The sequence below is a fragment of the Macaca nemestrina genome, chromosome 4 (assembly GCF_043159975.1).
Source record: "Macaca nemestrina isolate mMacNem1 chromosome 4, mMacNem.hap1, whole genome shotgun sequence".
Lineage (NCBI taxonomy): Eukaryota > Metazoa > Chordata > Mammalia > Primates > Cercopithecidae > Macaca > Macaca nemestrina.
In genome coordinates, this window is record NC_092128.1 from 161,013,330 (window position 1) to 161,028,678 (window position 15,349).

The 15,349-nt window shown below is 36.0% G+C and overlaps 1 protein-coding gene across 2 annotated transcripts in view; it reads right to left on the minus strand.

The window, feature by feature from the left end:
* LOC105498551 (transmembrane serine protease 15) overlaps positions 1-15,349 on the minus strand; it is a 136,407-nt gene that overhangs the window by 39,781 nt on the left and 81,277 nt on the right. For both annotated transcript variants that reach the window (XM_071095508.1, XM_071095509.1), the window contains 2 exons: positions 8,104-8,214; positions 5,901-6,033 (listed from right to left, as the gene is read on the minus strand). In XM_071095508.1, the coding sequence (XP_070951609.1) occupies positions 5,901-6,033; positions 8,104-8,214 (244 nt within the window). The remainder of the gene's footprint in view (positions 1-5,900; positions 6,034-8,103; positions 8,215-15,349) is intronic.

Sequence of the window (15,349 nt, forward strand, 5' to 3'; positions counted from 1 at the left end):
GTGTTACATACACTAAAAATCTGGTTATTTGTCTCTGTATCTGGTTAGAAGGACTATGATTCACGGGAAATGGGATCAGTGAACTAGAGAGTAAAATCTGGCTGGGGAAAACCATGTAAGTAAATAGAACAGAGCTGTGTGTTATCCACTCAGCTCGGGCCATTTTCTAGAAAACCTTCCTTGACATGCCTTTGATGACTTAAGTTCTGCTACAGCACTTTGCATGTATCACATTATATTGTAATTGTCTGTTTATGTGTCTATCATCACCACATAAGCACAGAAAGCCATGTCTTATTTGTTCATGGAACAGACACAATATCAACACCAGTGCTTAGATTTCTGATCCAGGAATAATAATAATATATTTACATTATATACTGTTAAAATGTAATAAAGATATATGTTTCCTTCCAATGCATTGGAAGGAATGTAAATATAGGAATCAACATTTTGCTGTCACCCAACTAACATGTTTCATTCAAATTCATTGAAAAAACTTCTGTCAAAGTAAAGGGTTGATCATTTTGACCTTTGCGAATAACTCGTCTGAACCCAATACATCCTCCAGGAAACAATGTAGTTAAAATTCACAAACCACAATGGAAAGAACTCCTTTTTTTATAATCATACGCGATCTTTGAAAGGTGATGAATTGAGACACAAATCTCCTGGGCAGGGAAAGTTCAGTCATCCAGGACACTCGGGCGCATCAAATGTGGAAGCGAGGTCAAGTACCCAATCTCTTTAGCTTAATCTTTAGAAACTAAATTCCTGAGTCTAGATAGCAGCTCCCAAGCAATTGAAGCTAACGGCTTCCTAGGACTTCACCCCTTTGAATTCACTATTGAAGTAAAATTAGTGTTTAAAGTAGGAACTTGGAATGAATGCCACTTACCCAGTTCTTTACTTGAAATGAAAATAAAAGATTGTCAGTTTCTGGGTTTTATTGACTCTTTATCAAAAATCATTGTTTCTCCTACAACTTGCCTTCTTCCAAGACTTTATTTCTGAAAGCTCCCCATGTTGAAAGAGTTTTTGTTAAAGTTTACAAGTAGAATAAAAAGAATTACACACACACACACACACACACATTTGAAGTACAGGAAGACTGACTAATATGCATAAACCAAATAGATTTTTAATATATGCTATTTATAGAAAATATGCTCAATAAAAGTAGGAATAGAAAGAAATTACAAAAGAATGTGGTTTGACCCATTTTATAAAAAGTTTAAAAGTACATATATGAACAAAGATCTAGAAAACTAGACACTGAGTTTTTTTTTTTTTTTAAGTTCTGGGACACATGTGCAGAAGGTACAGATTCGTTACACAGGTATACATGTGCCATGGTAGTTTGCTACACCCAACAACACATCATCTACATTAGATATTTCTCCTAATGCTATCCCTCCCCTAGTCCCCCACCCACAGAGAGGCCCTGGTGTGTGATGTTCCCCTCCCTGTGTCCATGTGTTCTCATTGTTCAACTCTCACTTATGAGTGAGAATATACAGTGTTTGGTTTTGTGTTCCTGTGTTAGTTTGCTGAGAATGATGGTTTCCAGCTTCATCCATGTGCCTGTAAAGGATATGAACTTATCCTTTTTTATTGCTGCATAGTATTCCATGGTGTATATGTGCTACATTTTCTTTATCCAGTCTATCATTGATGAGCATCTGGGTTGGTTCCAAGTCTTTGCTATCGTGAACAGTGCTGCAATAAACATACGTGTGCATGTGTCTTTATAGTAGGATGATTTATAATCCTTTGGGTATATACCCAGTAATGGAATTGCTGGGTCAAATGGTATTTCTGGTCTAGATTCTTGGGGAATCGTCACACAGTCTTCCACAATGCTGGGAAAACTGGCTAGCCATATGCAGAAAACTGAGACTGGACCCCTTCCTTACATCTTATACAAAAATTAACTCAAGATGGATTAAGGAGTTAAACATAAGACCTAAAACCATAAAAACCCTAGGAGAAAACCTAGGCAATACCATTCAGGACATAGGCATGGGCAAAGACTTCATGACTAAAACACCAAAAGCAATGGCAACAAAGCCAAAATTGACAAATGGGATGTAATTAAACTAAAGATCTTCTGCACAGTGAAAGAAACTATCATTAGAGTGAACAGGCAACCTACAGAATGGGAGAAAATTTTTGCAATCTATCCATCTGACAAAGGGCTAATATCCAGTATCTACAAAGAACTTAAACAAATTTACAAGAAAAAAACAACCCCATCAAAAAGTGGGTGAAGGATGTAAACAGACACTTTTCAGAAGAAGACATTTATGCAGCCAACAAATATATGAAAAAAAGCTCATCTTCACTGGTCACTAGAGAAATACAAATCAAAACCACAATGAGATACCATCTCACGCCAGTTAGAATGGTGATCATTAAAAAGTCAGGAAACAGGCCGGGCGCGGTGGCTCACGCCTGTAATCCCAGCACTTTGGGAGGCTGAGGCGGGCGGATCACAAGGTCAGGAAATCGAGACCACGGTGAAACCCCGTCTCTACTAAAAATACAAAAAATTAGCCGGGCGCGGTTGTGGGCGCCTGTAGTCCGAGCTACTCGGGAGGCTGAGGCAGGAGAATGGCGTGAACCCGGGAGGCGGAGCTTGCAGTGAGCCGAGATCGCGCCACTGCACTCCAGCCTGGGCGACAGAGCGAGACTCCGTCTCAAAAATAAATAAATAAATAAATAAAAAGTCAGGAAACAACAGACGCTGGAGAGGATGTGGAGTAAAAGGAACGCTTTTACACTGTTGATGGGAGTGTAAATTAGTTCAACTAAATTGATTATTTATATAATGAATAATGAAATTCATTTCCTCTCTTTGCTCTTGATAGGAATTGCGTTCCTGATGAGGCTGACATCACCTGGATGAGGCCTGGAGCCGGGAAGTTTCCATTCTAAATGCAAAGCATTTGGAAATATAACAGGAACTGGAAGCTCTCAGTCCAACTGTTAGAAGCTAACTTAGGTATAGAAGGAATGTACCGCAACACAATAAAGATTATATATGACAAAGCCATAGTTATCATTATATTTGCAGGAAAAAGTTGAAATCTTTTCTTCTAAGAGCTAGAACAAGACAAGGATACCTACTCTCACCACTCTTATTCAACATAACCCTGAAAGTCCTAGACAAAGCAATTAGAATAAAGAGAGAAATAAAGAGCATCCAAATTGGAAAGAAGGAAGTCAAATTGTCTCTGTTTATAGATGACACGATCTTATCTATAGAAAAACCTAAATACTCCACCAAAAAAAGGAATTGATCATTGAATTTAGTAAAGTTTCAGGATACAAAATGAACAAAACAAAATCATTACAGTTTCTATACATCAACAACCAACTAGCTGACAAAGAAATCAAGAAAGTAATCCCATTTATAACAACCACAGAAAAATTAAACACCTAGAAATAAATTTAACCAAGGAGGTGAAAGACCTCTTCAAGGAAGACTGTAAAACACTAATGAAAGAAATTGAAAAAGACACAAACAAATGAAAAAAAACATCCTATACTCATGGACTGGAAGAATTAATATTGTTAAGATAACAATGCTACCCAATCTCTATCAGATTTAATGCAATCCCTATCAAAACACAAAAGACATTCTTCATAGAAATATTTTAAAAATCCTAAAATTTATATGGAACCACAAAACACACCAAAGAGCCAAAGCAATCCCAAGCAAAAAGAAAAAAACTGGAGACTTCACACTACCACATTTCAAAATATTCTACAAAATTACCGTAACCAAGATAACTGGCATAAAAACGGAAAACAGACCAATGGAACAGAATAGAGAACAGGATAGAGAACTCTGAAATAAATCTATGTTTACAGCCCACTGATTTTTTTTTTTTTTTAAAAAGGCACCAGGAACATTCACTGGGGGGAAAGAACAATCTCTTCAGTAAGTGATGCTGGGAAAACTGGAGAACTCTATGAAGTATGAAACTAGACCCTTATCTCTCACCACATAGAAAAAACATATCAAAATGGATTAAAGAGTTAAATCTAGGACCTAAAATGTTGAAACCACTAGAATAAGACAGTGGGGGAAACACTCCAGGACATCGGTCTGACAAAGAGTGCTCGAGTAAGCCCGTAAAAGCACAGGCAACCAAAGCCAAAATGGACAAAGGGAATCACATCACGTGAAAAAGCTTCTCCAGAGCAAAGGAAATAACTAACGAAGTGAAGAGGCAGTCCACAGAATGGGAGAAAATATCAGCAAACTATCCATTTGACAAGCATTTAATAACCAAAATATATAAAGAGCTCAAACAAATCGACAAGAAAGAAAAACATATATTCTGACTTTAAAAATGGGCAAATTATCTGAATAGACATTTCTCAAAAAAAAGACATACAAATAGCCAACAGAATATGAAAAAATGCTCAACATCACGAATTACCAGAGAAATGCAAATCAAAACCACAGTGAGATACCTCTCACCCCTGTTAAAATAGCTTCTATTAAAAGAGAGGCAGTAAGGGATGCTGGTGAAGATGTGGAGGAAGAAGAACTCCCATAGACTGTTGGGGGAAAATATAAATTAGTAGAGCCACTATTCAGAACATTATGGAGGTTTCTTAAAAAACTAAAAATAGAACTACCATGTAATCCTGCATTTCCACCGCTGGGCATATATTCAAAAGAAAGGCAACCAGTATATCAAAGAGGATATCTGCCCTCCCACATTTATTGCAGCACTATTCACAATAGCCAACATTTGGAATCAACCTAAGAGAAAAGCATATGTTTTATAATTAGAAAACTTTTGGCATATGTTTTTATAGATAGGTATATCTATATTTACATGTACATAGAGTGTATAATATAATTTATTGCTTAAGTATTTGGCTCTGATTTTTAAAGACAAAGATTAGTCTAGATTTTAGCATTACAATAATGTATAAAATAGACACGGTTCTTCCCTTTATAGACCTTATAGTTTAATATGACAAACAAACTTTAAATGATACAGTGTTATAAGTTATAAAGATAACCACATGTGAACCAATATGGTTAGTAATCATTAAATCTTCAAAATCATATGTGTTTAAGGATCAGAATGGTGGGTTAGAGTTGACAGGTTGTAAAACGCAAAGTAAGTATGTTATTGCTACTCATTACTTTCATTTTCTACCTAATTACTTTTAAGACTTGATGGGAAGGTAAAAAACGAATATGGCGAAATTACATATTTGATGCAAGCTATTATGGCATTAGACTGGGAGGTATAATACATTTTTGATGAGTTATTAATTGGAATTTTTACTTGCATCATCCTTCCTGAGAATATCCTTCTTTATCTTTCTATCATATAAAATTTATAGAAATACTATTGTAGTGGAAGAGGTTATGTAAAATTTTTAATTTTTAAAATATTTTACAAATTTTGCAAAACCTCTCCCACTACAATAGTACCTCTATAAATTTTCCAAAAAAACTATTGTAAATGTGTTGCAAAGATATAGCAAAATCATATTCTCTGTAGTACCCTTGTGATTATTTATGTATATTATGATATAGCATAAAATGAAATAGTTCATTTTTTTAAAAGTCATCTAAAAATTTTAAAATCATGAGAAATGCTCACATATAAGTATTTTGTATAACAGAGCATATTATATTTTATATAATATTTACTCGTACTTACATTTATACACTATACAAAGGTTACCAACAGTGGTTATTATTTGAAAATAGGGTTAATCAAGATTTTAATTTTCTCCCTTTTGCTAATGTGTATTTTCTAAATTCATAACTTTATGAATTTTAAAGCTCTTGCTAAATCTAATTTGATCATAATAAAAACATTTGAGAATCTTTTAAAAGGGAACTCAGTAGAATTACTTACCCTAGTCCCAGCAGTTGACAAACATCATTTGAAATGTGGGTGGTCCAGTTCTCAGCACAAGCTGTATGCCATAAGCTCTGGATTCTGAACTGCACTAAACCATTGTTGTTCGTTGTGCCATTGAAAAGACGCACTAAAGACACGGAGAGTATAATGGTGGTTACCAGAGACTGAAGGGTGGGGAGAATGGGAAGACATTGCTCAGAGTACAGAGCTTCAGTTAGACAGGAGGAATAAGTTTGTGAGATCTCTGACACAGCACTGTGACTATAGTTAATAATAATGTACTGTATATTTCTAAATTTTGCAAAATTGCAAAATTTCAAATTTTCCCATCATGAAAAACGATAAGTATTTAAGGTGATGGATAGGTTGATTAGCATAATTCAATCATTCCTCATTCTCTCTCTATATATACACACTTTTTATAGATACATATATACACACATTTTATATATACATATATACACATTCTCTATATATACATTCTCCATACATCCTATATATATATTATATATAATAATATCACGTTGTAACCAATAAATATATAGAATTAAATTTTTTAAATTTACAGCTAATTTTTTAGAAAAATTAACAAAAAAAGATGAATTAAAGAGATTAGATTACTCTTGTGGTCATTTTGACCTAAATTGATAACAGTAGATTACGGCCTCTAAACTAAATGTGCAATGTTCCTAACATCTCAAGTTTAGAGATTGATTGTAGTTTTTCTTAAGAGCATGATGGAAGGTCTAATTTGAAAAATATAAATTTAGCAGATAATTTTGCTCTTTTATGTAACGATAAAAATGGAAAATGCAGAGATATGCAAGTTTATTACAAATCTATACAGCACATAAACAGAAAATAAAGTTATTTGTGAAGAGTATACCTAACAATATATATAAACTTAGCTTCTGAAAGACAGAAACTCAAGTTTAGAGATTACTTTAGGAATTCCCACCCCACCAAAAAGTACTCTTTTCTTTGTACTTGCTTTTATACCATTTGATTTCTATCATCTCATTCATCATTTTACAATCATTTTGAACAGACTTTTAAGACCATTAGTGGCCAGGTACAGACTGGACCAAGTTAAGCGAGTTCATCAAGGGAGGAAAATATCAGTAATTATAGTCTTACCTACAAACACTATGTTGTAATTCTATAAAATAATGCTACATTGTTTACCCTTTTTTCCTATTACGACAACAGTTAAGAGCAGTGACTATAGAATTATACAGACTTAGGTTCAAAAACAGCTATGGCCCTTACTAGGTGTGTGAAATTTGGCAGCCACTTATCATTTCCAAGCCACAGTTTCCTCATGGGTGAACTATAGCTGATTTTTTTTTTGCTTTTTTGAGAAGGAGTTTTGCTCTTGTTGCCCAGGCTGGAGTGCAATGGCACGATCTTGGCTCACTGCAACCTCTGCCTCCTGGGTTCAAGCGATTCTCCTGCCTCAGCCTCCTGAGTAGCTGGGATTGCACCCGCCAACATGCCTGGCTAATTGAGCATTTTTAGTAGAGACAGGGTTTCACCATGTTGGTCATGAACTCCTGACCTCAGGTGATCTGCCTGCCTCGGTCTCCCAAATTGCTGGGATTACAGGCGTGAGCCACCACGCCTGGCCAATTATAGCTAATTCTTATTGTAGATTTTTTTGTTTTAACTTATTTACAGTGCATAATGCATAGTATGTAAGTGTTAAAAATTTGCTTAGAAATAAAAAGACATAATAAAAGAATCCATTACTCACAATGTTATTGAGGTCTGGAAGGGGAGCTGGACTGAAAACTCAGCAGGGCAGTGGGAGAAAGTGACTTATAAGTAAGCATACACGTACCTCTGAATGTGGGCAATAAACAGAACACAGTAGCCAATATGCGTGGTGCTAGCCTGCTTGGTTTGGAATGCTGTCTCTGTGGTATTCTAGGCTTCCTATATATGAATATTTGTTGCTCTAGAATTACAGTTAATAAGTGTGGCCAAATTGAAACAAACAATAAACTGAGGCCTGCGTATTAACTTTTTTCCTAACCAGATGGGGACGAGGTGCTAAAATCATCTCAGAGATGAGATGTTCTCATTCCAAAGCATCAAAACAGTCCTAATAAACACACTTATAATCTTTCTTTTACACCATAGAATCCAAAGGCAGAGGCTAAAGTCATAAAAGTATTTTCCTAAAAATAAGGCATACCACAGTCTGCTTCATCGGAGCCATCCTCACAGTGCAGATGACCATCACAGAGATTTGCCAGTGGAACACACTCTCCATTTTTACATTGAAAATTGTCTTCCATGCATGGCTCTATGGGGAAAGAATGTTTATTGTATAGGATAAAGAAAACACAAATGGATGATTCTGGAGTACAAATCCCATTTGCTCCCCTTTAAACATGAGCCCTTTGCCACAGCACAAGGTGGAGCCAGCTTTGATACTGAGAAACACCATCAACTTGGTTGTTCAGAATGCCTCAGAAATAGCTCCCAAGCTGATGTGCATGTCGCTTTAAAAGAGTGTGGATGAAACCTCAGACATCTCTTTTGCAGCAAAACTCAGGGAATTTCTAAGAAGTGGCTGAGAGGTCAACTCACCTCTTCCTCATAATTTTGTTAGTATCTCTTCAATAAACAAACTCCTCCCCCTCAAACGAACATACAAGCAACAACCACCGAACTGTTACTCAAGCACAGAGAGGTCCCCTGGCCTCACCATCCAAATGATACTTCCAAACCTTTGTAAGAAAGAACTGTGGAAGTTATCTGTTGGTGGGATCAAAGTTGGATTGGGTTGGAAACAGAGGGCTCAATTAAAAGTTGGTCAGGCAGGAAAGAGTAGTCACAAGGAAATGGAAACTTTGCGGTATCTGTAATGTGAAAAGAAGTTGAGGATAGAGCTCCAAATAATTAAAGCGGTGTTGGAGGCATGGGCATGTGCTTGGCACGTGGAGACACAAAAGGTAAATGAAAAGGCTGGGCAAAGAAGAAATTGGGTAGATCTGGAGGCCATTGGTCGTTGTTTCCAGAGTTTGTTGTGCAAAAAGAAGCCTACTGGAAACATTTCTTACTTAGAAGTAGCTGCTGCTGTTTCCTGAGACTGTTTGGTCTTTAAAAGTTTTGTTCTAGGAGAGCCCTCATATCACTGGGAGAGAGAGGTTTGCTTCCCTCTTCTAGCACTTTCTGATTATGGCTTATGAGGTACAGTTATGTGCTGGAAGGAGAGTAGGAACTCCGTGAGGGCCACATGGTTCCCTGACAATGACGATGGTTGTCAGGTGTGGAGAGGTTCAGCGTCTTATGCCCTACATGGCACATGAACAATCATATGGGGAAGCAAAAGCACTTGATAAAAATAAGAAAAGGGAAGCTTGTAGTTTGAAAACCATTAGTGTCTACTAGTCAATACAATAACATTACTATTACACTGCTTTCAAGGAGACTCAATTCAGGTTAATATGATTTCAGAAACAAATTATAGAAGTATCCATGGAGACTTTCTGAATTTATGATGACCAAACATAATGACACTTGAAAGAAATTATTCCTGCTCTTTTAGAATCTAGGTTGTAGACTCACATCTGAGAGTACTGACAAATACCGTTATACTTCTAAAGAGAGGGACTCAGTTTAGCCATACCACACTAATTGAAAAAAAGACCGAAAGTAGTCCAGCAACTATCAATATCCATCAGCTATTTTCAGCTTTTTAATAAAAGGGCATTAGAGTATTTTTCTTAAAAAATATTGAATAGAGTATTTGAGGGGGGGTGTTTTTATGGGGGAAAGTGGAGTGGGGCCATCCAGCAAACCAAGTGTGGGGTTCCCTAAGAGAATCAATTCCTAATTAGGTTGCCTGAAAGAAGCAAGGTCAGCATCTCACTCCCTGGCCAAAAGTTGGCTACACTGCATAACCACAAGGACCAGGCTTTCATGGGACTAGTGCTAGGGGTTTCAGACTTTTAAAAACTCTGACATTAGCATGAAACAGATTTTAAGTAATAATTCTAGGATACACATCAATGTGTGTGTGTGTGTGTGTGTGTGTGTGTAACTAAATTAAAATTTACCTTTACTCTGTTCTATTAATTCCTATCCTATCCTATCCTATCCTATCCTATCCTATCCTATCCTATCCTATCCTACCCTATTCCACCCCATCCCATCCCATCCCATCCCATCCCATCCCATCCCATCCCATCCCATCCCATCTCATCCCATCTCATTATATTCCATAACATTTGCTGGGTAGTGAAATATACAACAAACATAAAATTTGTTGTGTAGTGAAACCCAGTAAATCCATTTCACTACCCTGGTTTTTTATAAATGCCAGGATAAACTGAAGTATAGTGAAAAGATTAATGAGACAGTGACATTATTTTCCTGAAGTTTGTGGGCAGATAGCTGTGTAAATAAATATTAGTGATCAATTCCCATGAAATGAAATCAGAAGTTAGAATGTTGGCAAAGTGGACACTGGAAAGGTGGTCAGATGGCAACTGCCTGGCAGAGAAGTCTGGCTCTAGCACAAAAATTGGAGGAATGGAACCTGGGGATTAGGGATTTGGAGCTGAGCAGGGTTATAAGAGATTATTTAGGAGCTGTACTACCCATGTCTACAGTACAGTAGTCCAGGGCTGGTGAAACAATGCTCCAAAGAGCTCACAAGTCTGTTTGACAACAGAGCTAGCATTTGGCCAGAAGTTGGTATTTGCCAAATGAAAACTACGATGGTAAAAAACAAACAAACAAACAAACTTCCTATCTTCCAACGTTGGAACTATGGGAAGAAGAGGAAAAAAGAGAAGTATAAAATAAAAAAAGACAGTATTTCCACCCTCCTCTGTCTTAAGTTATTAGGCCAACGTCTGTGCCTGAGTTGAGGGATAAAAGAAGCTTTGAATTAGATAATATAAAAGTGTTGACATTATACTTGACTGTTCATTTTAATACTTAAAAGTGAGTGTAAGTTACTCAGATAAAATGATTTAACAGCGGAAGTAACTGAAAAAGTGTAGAGATCTGCCTGAAATATCCAGAGACGAAAAAGGAGATTTGAATTAAAATAAAGACAAAAGAATCTTTTGTTTTGCTTATATTGTCATTGAGGTCAGTCATTCTATAAACTGAATATACAATATGCCAGCTGTAATACCCATAAAGCCTGTTTTCTCATGTTCGTATGTCCAGGGCTTAGCAAAGTGTCTGGCACAAAGCAGAGAATAAGTAGATTTTTTAAAACATAAAGTAAATTAATGTATGTTAAAAGATTGATATGCCTCAAAATAAGTATGAAGCTTAGTAATAGAGTCGATGTAATATAAAGCACTTTTTAAAACTATGATTTCAAATAAAGTTTAAAATTTAAGATAATTGGCTGATAGTAATTCTAGTGATTTGAAAAAAATCAATTTTATGAATTATGAAAATATAATTTACTTAGTTAAATTTCAACAGTGGTTAAGACATAAACCCTAAAGAAACCCTAAAGTAATATGATCTTGGTTGAAGGTACAATTTAGCAATTTCTTTTTTTTTTTTTTTTTTGAGACAGAGTCTCGCTCTGTCGCCCAGGCTGGAATGCAGTGGCCAGATCTCAGCTCACTGCAAGCTCCGCCTCCCGGGTTTATGCCATTCTCCTGCCTCAGCCTCCCAAGTAGCTGGGACTACAGGGGCCGCCACCTCGCCCTGCTAGTTTTTTGTATTTTTAGTAGAGACGGGGTTTCACGTGTTAGCCAGGATGATCTCAATCTCCTGACCTCATGATCTGCCCGTCTCAGCCTCCCAAAGTGCTGGGATTACAGGCTTGAGCCACCGCGCCTGGCCTAGCCATTTCTTTTAATATTTCTCTGACCTTGGGCAAAGACATTAGTCTTTCTGAGGCTCCGTTTCTTTGACTGTCAACAGAAGTAACTATTACTTTTGTCTTAGGTGGGTCAGGAGAATACATTTTAACAAATAATGAAGTATGCTTATCATAACAATATATATACAGAGAATATGCAGTACATAATATTTTTAACAGTAAAAACAGTAACAGTAAAAAAAAAATATTTTTCACTGATTTTTTTTTTGTTTTTGAGACAGAGTTTTGCTCTTGTTGCCCAGGCTGGAGTGCAATGGTGCCATCTCGGCTCACTGAGACCTCCGCCTCCTGGGTTCAAGTAATTCTCCTGCCTCACCTCCCAAGTAGCTGGGATTACAGGCATGCACCACCACGCCGGGCTAATTTTGTATTTTAGGTGAGACAGGGTTTCTCCATGTTGGTCAGGCTGGTCTCGAACTCCTGTTCTCAGGTGATCCGGCTGCCTCGGCCTCCCAAAGCGCTGGGATTGCAGGCGTGAGCCACCATGCCCGGCCTTTCACTGATATTTTTAAAGTTAACATCCTTACTCCATGTGCTAGTTGTGCTATTTCTCCCTACGAATAATGAAATAAATATGAAAACATAACTAATCCTTTCCTCTTAGGATCTTACAATAATAATCAGAGCTATTTGTAGGCTGTACTTTAAACTTTGAAGAATTCTGTATTTTTTCAACTGAAATCTGAGTTACCTTATTAAGAAAATATTTTTAGAAAGCCGTGGCTAGTTGTTTCTACAAATCTTTATACTATGAGAAAAGTTGGTTACATATCTCAAAATATAATGCTATTACGCAGGTTCTTGAAAACGTAATTAACAATTTGTTTCACAAACATATTTTTAAACCAGATTAGTGAGATGACAAATGGGCAGAGATAATTACAGATTCTAAAGAGAGCATTAATACTTTGACTCTATATTTTATCTTTCAGATATTAATTTTCCTTTAGAAAACAGGAAGCCTTAAATGTAGGCAGAAGTGTTTGTGTTCAGATACTGTGTCTTAAGTTTATATTTTAATAAACCTTATTTAAAAAGTTGACAGCATGAATTACATATCCATGATCAATTATATTAATATACTTACAGAATGTTAGTCACCACTCTTTATTTTTAAATTATCTTACTACATTTTTCATAGCTTAGTGAAATCACTATGTAGAGAATGAGTTCTCAATGACAATAATTTAATCACAGATAAATTTACTGATAATTTTACCCTCTTATTAATGTAGCTAGGCAATATTTAATTTGAAAATCACATATGAGTTAAATGGAAACAGACAACTATCTGAATTAAAAATTGATAACATATAAATATCTAAAAAATGTAATTCATGTTTGTGCTCTAGCTGAAGCTGTTAGGGTTATATTCTATGAATCCAGAAAAATAATAACTTGTTTCTATAAGCTGAATGAACTGGATGAAAAAATGCTGAATGGGGAAAGTTGCATTGTTACTGAACTGAACAGAGATTTTAAAATCTGAGAAGTATAAATAAGCTCTTTGAAAATTTTCCTTACATGCATAAACTGGATTCTGATTCTTTGCAACATACAATAGTTCAGCTTCATTAAGCAGTCTTTAATCCAACAGTGTAACTCTCTCTGGACTCTGAAATCTTATTTCCAATAGTTTTATGCCCATGGTGAGGGAGAGAAAAAGAAATATTGCTAAGAATTGAATTTCCCCATCTCCTTTTATGGAGTCTCCAGTAGCGTTGCCTCATTTAGTCAACATATGCTTGGTTTAAAACAGAACGAAATTGATCTCTAAGGCACGTGCCACACAATCTGGGGAGGGCTCAAAGCCTCAGCTGCCACCGTTATCAGCTGCCACTTCCACAGTTGCCTGACAAACACTATTGAATTCCATCGTTAAGACTCTGAGTATCAGAAAAGAGCAATAAGGGGACATTTATAGGAGACAGATCTTCATAAATCTCTATTACATATACTTTATTACAATAGAAATGGAAATGTTAGGAACATAGTACAAAGAAAATAAGATACAAAAATACACTATACAATTGCATTAGATTTCAACTGAATGTCTTGGAAGGTGTCCCTACAATATCTCCAGAAGATAAGTGAAGCAAAAATGATGTTTGATGCCCATTTATACTTTTTTCTAAAAGAACCACCAAAGTAAAGTCCCAGGATGTCTGTCCAATCTCACTTTCCCTTACCAGCTTGATTAGCCTCCACAGCCAAGTCCCTGATTCTGTAATTGCTTTTCAGTCTTTGGGTATAAAAAATAATTTTGACGGAAGCAGACGGTGCTGATGACAACTCAATCATTCCATTACACTTCTCAGTAGCATCTGCCCTATGTCTAGGAGGCAAGTGAAACCACATTCCCCATGTATTTATCATGCAGTGATGGGCACTGAAGACTCCATTCTAGCTTTAATCAAGGGAAGTTTCCCTTAAAAATAACTTCATACATTACACACTAATGTAACAGTACTAAATGGAATCTAGCTGTAGGCAAAAGAAATATAAAGAATCTATGCACCATAAACTTGGTGTCTCTTTTGCGTTGAGAGAAATAGATTGTGCTCTGTTTTTGAGTTTGATCTTGAATCATAATTGCTTATAATGCTTTTTAAAGTCTTTGATGTTGTGTTTGTTTCATTATAAGAATCTGAGACAGGAAATAAATGAAAAGAAAGAACAGCAGTATCTCAAAGAGATATCTGCTCATCTATGTTTGTTGCAGCGCTATTCTTGATAGCCAAGTTATGCAGTGAACCTGAGTCCATCAACAGATGAAGACAGAGAGAGAATATGATATCTTTGCACAATGGAATATTATGCAGTCATAATAAATAATGAAATTCTGTCATGTGCAATAACATGGAGGAAACTGGAGGATATTATGTTAAGTGAAATAGCCAGGCACAGAAAGACAAATGTTGCATGTTCTCATTCATAGGTGGGAGCTAAATTAATTGCTTTCATGAAGATAGTAAATAGAATGGTGGTCACCGGAGACTGAGAAGGGTACTGGGGAGAGAGGATAAAGAAGGGTTTCAATGGGTACCAAAACAGAGTTGCATAGAAGGAATAAGACCTAGTGTTTGGTAACACAAAAAAATGACTATAGTTAACAATAATTTATGGTATATTTCAAAATAACTAGGGAAGACAATTTGGAGTGCTCCTAACACTTAGAAATAATAAATGTTTGAAGTGAAGAATATTTCAGTTTCCCAGATTTGATGATTATAAATTATATGCTTGTATTAAAATATTACATATACTCCATAAACATGTGTAATTATTATGAGTCCATAAAACGCAATTTAAACAAACTGTAACTTTTGATGAAAGAGATCTGTCTCCATCTTCCTTTTGACAATCCATTTTCCTCTTTTCAAGTCTTTTCTCCCTTCTCATTTTCAATTTAAAATAGGAATTTAAAGATCTACCTTTTCTTAAAATTTTGTTTCAAGATGCTTTCACTTTTGCAGATGGTGGAATGTCCTGTGCTGTTAGTCTGTTCTCACGCTGCTAATAAAGACATACCTGAGACTAGGTAATTTATATGAAAAAGGAGAATTAATGGAATTGC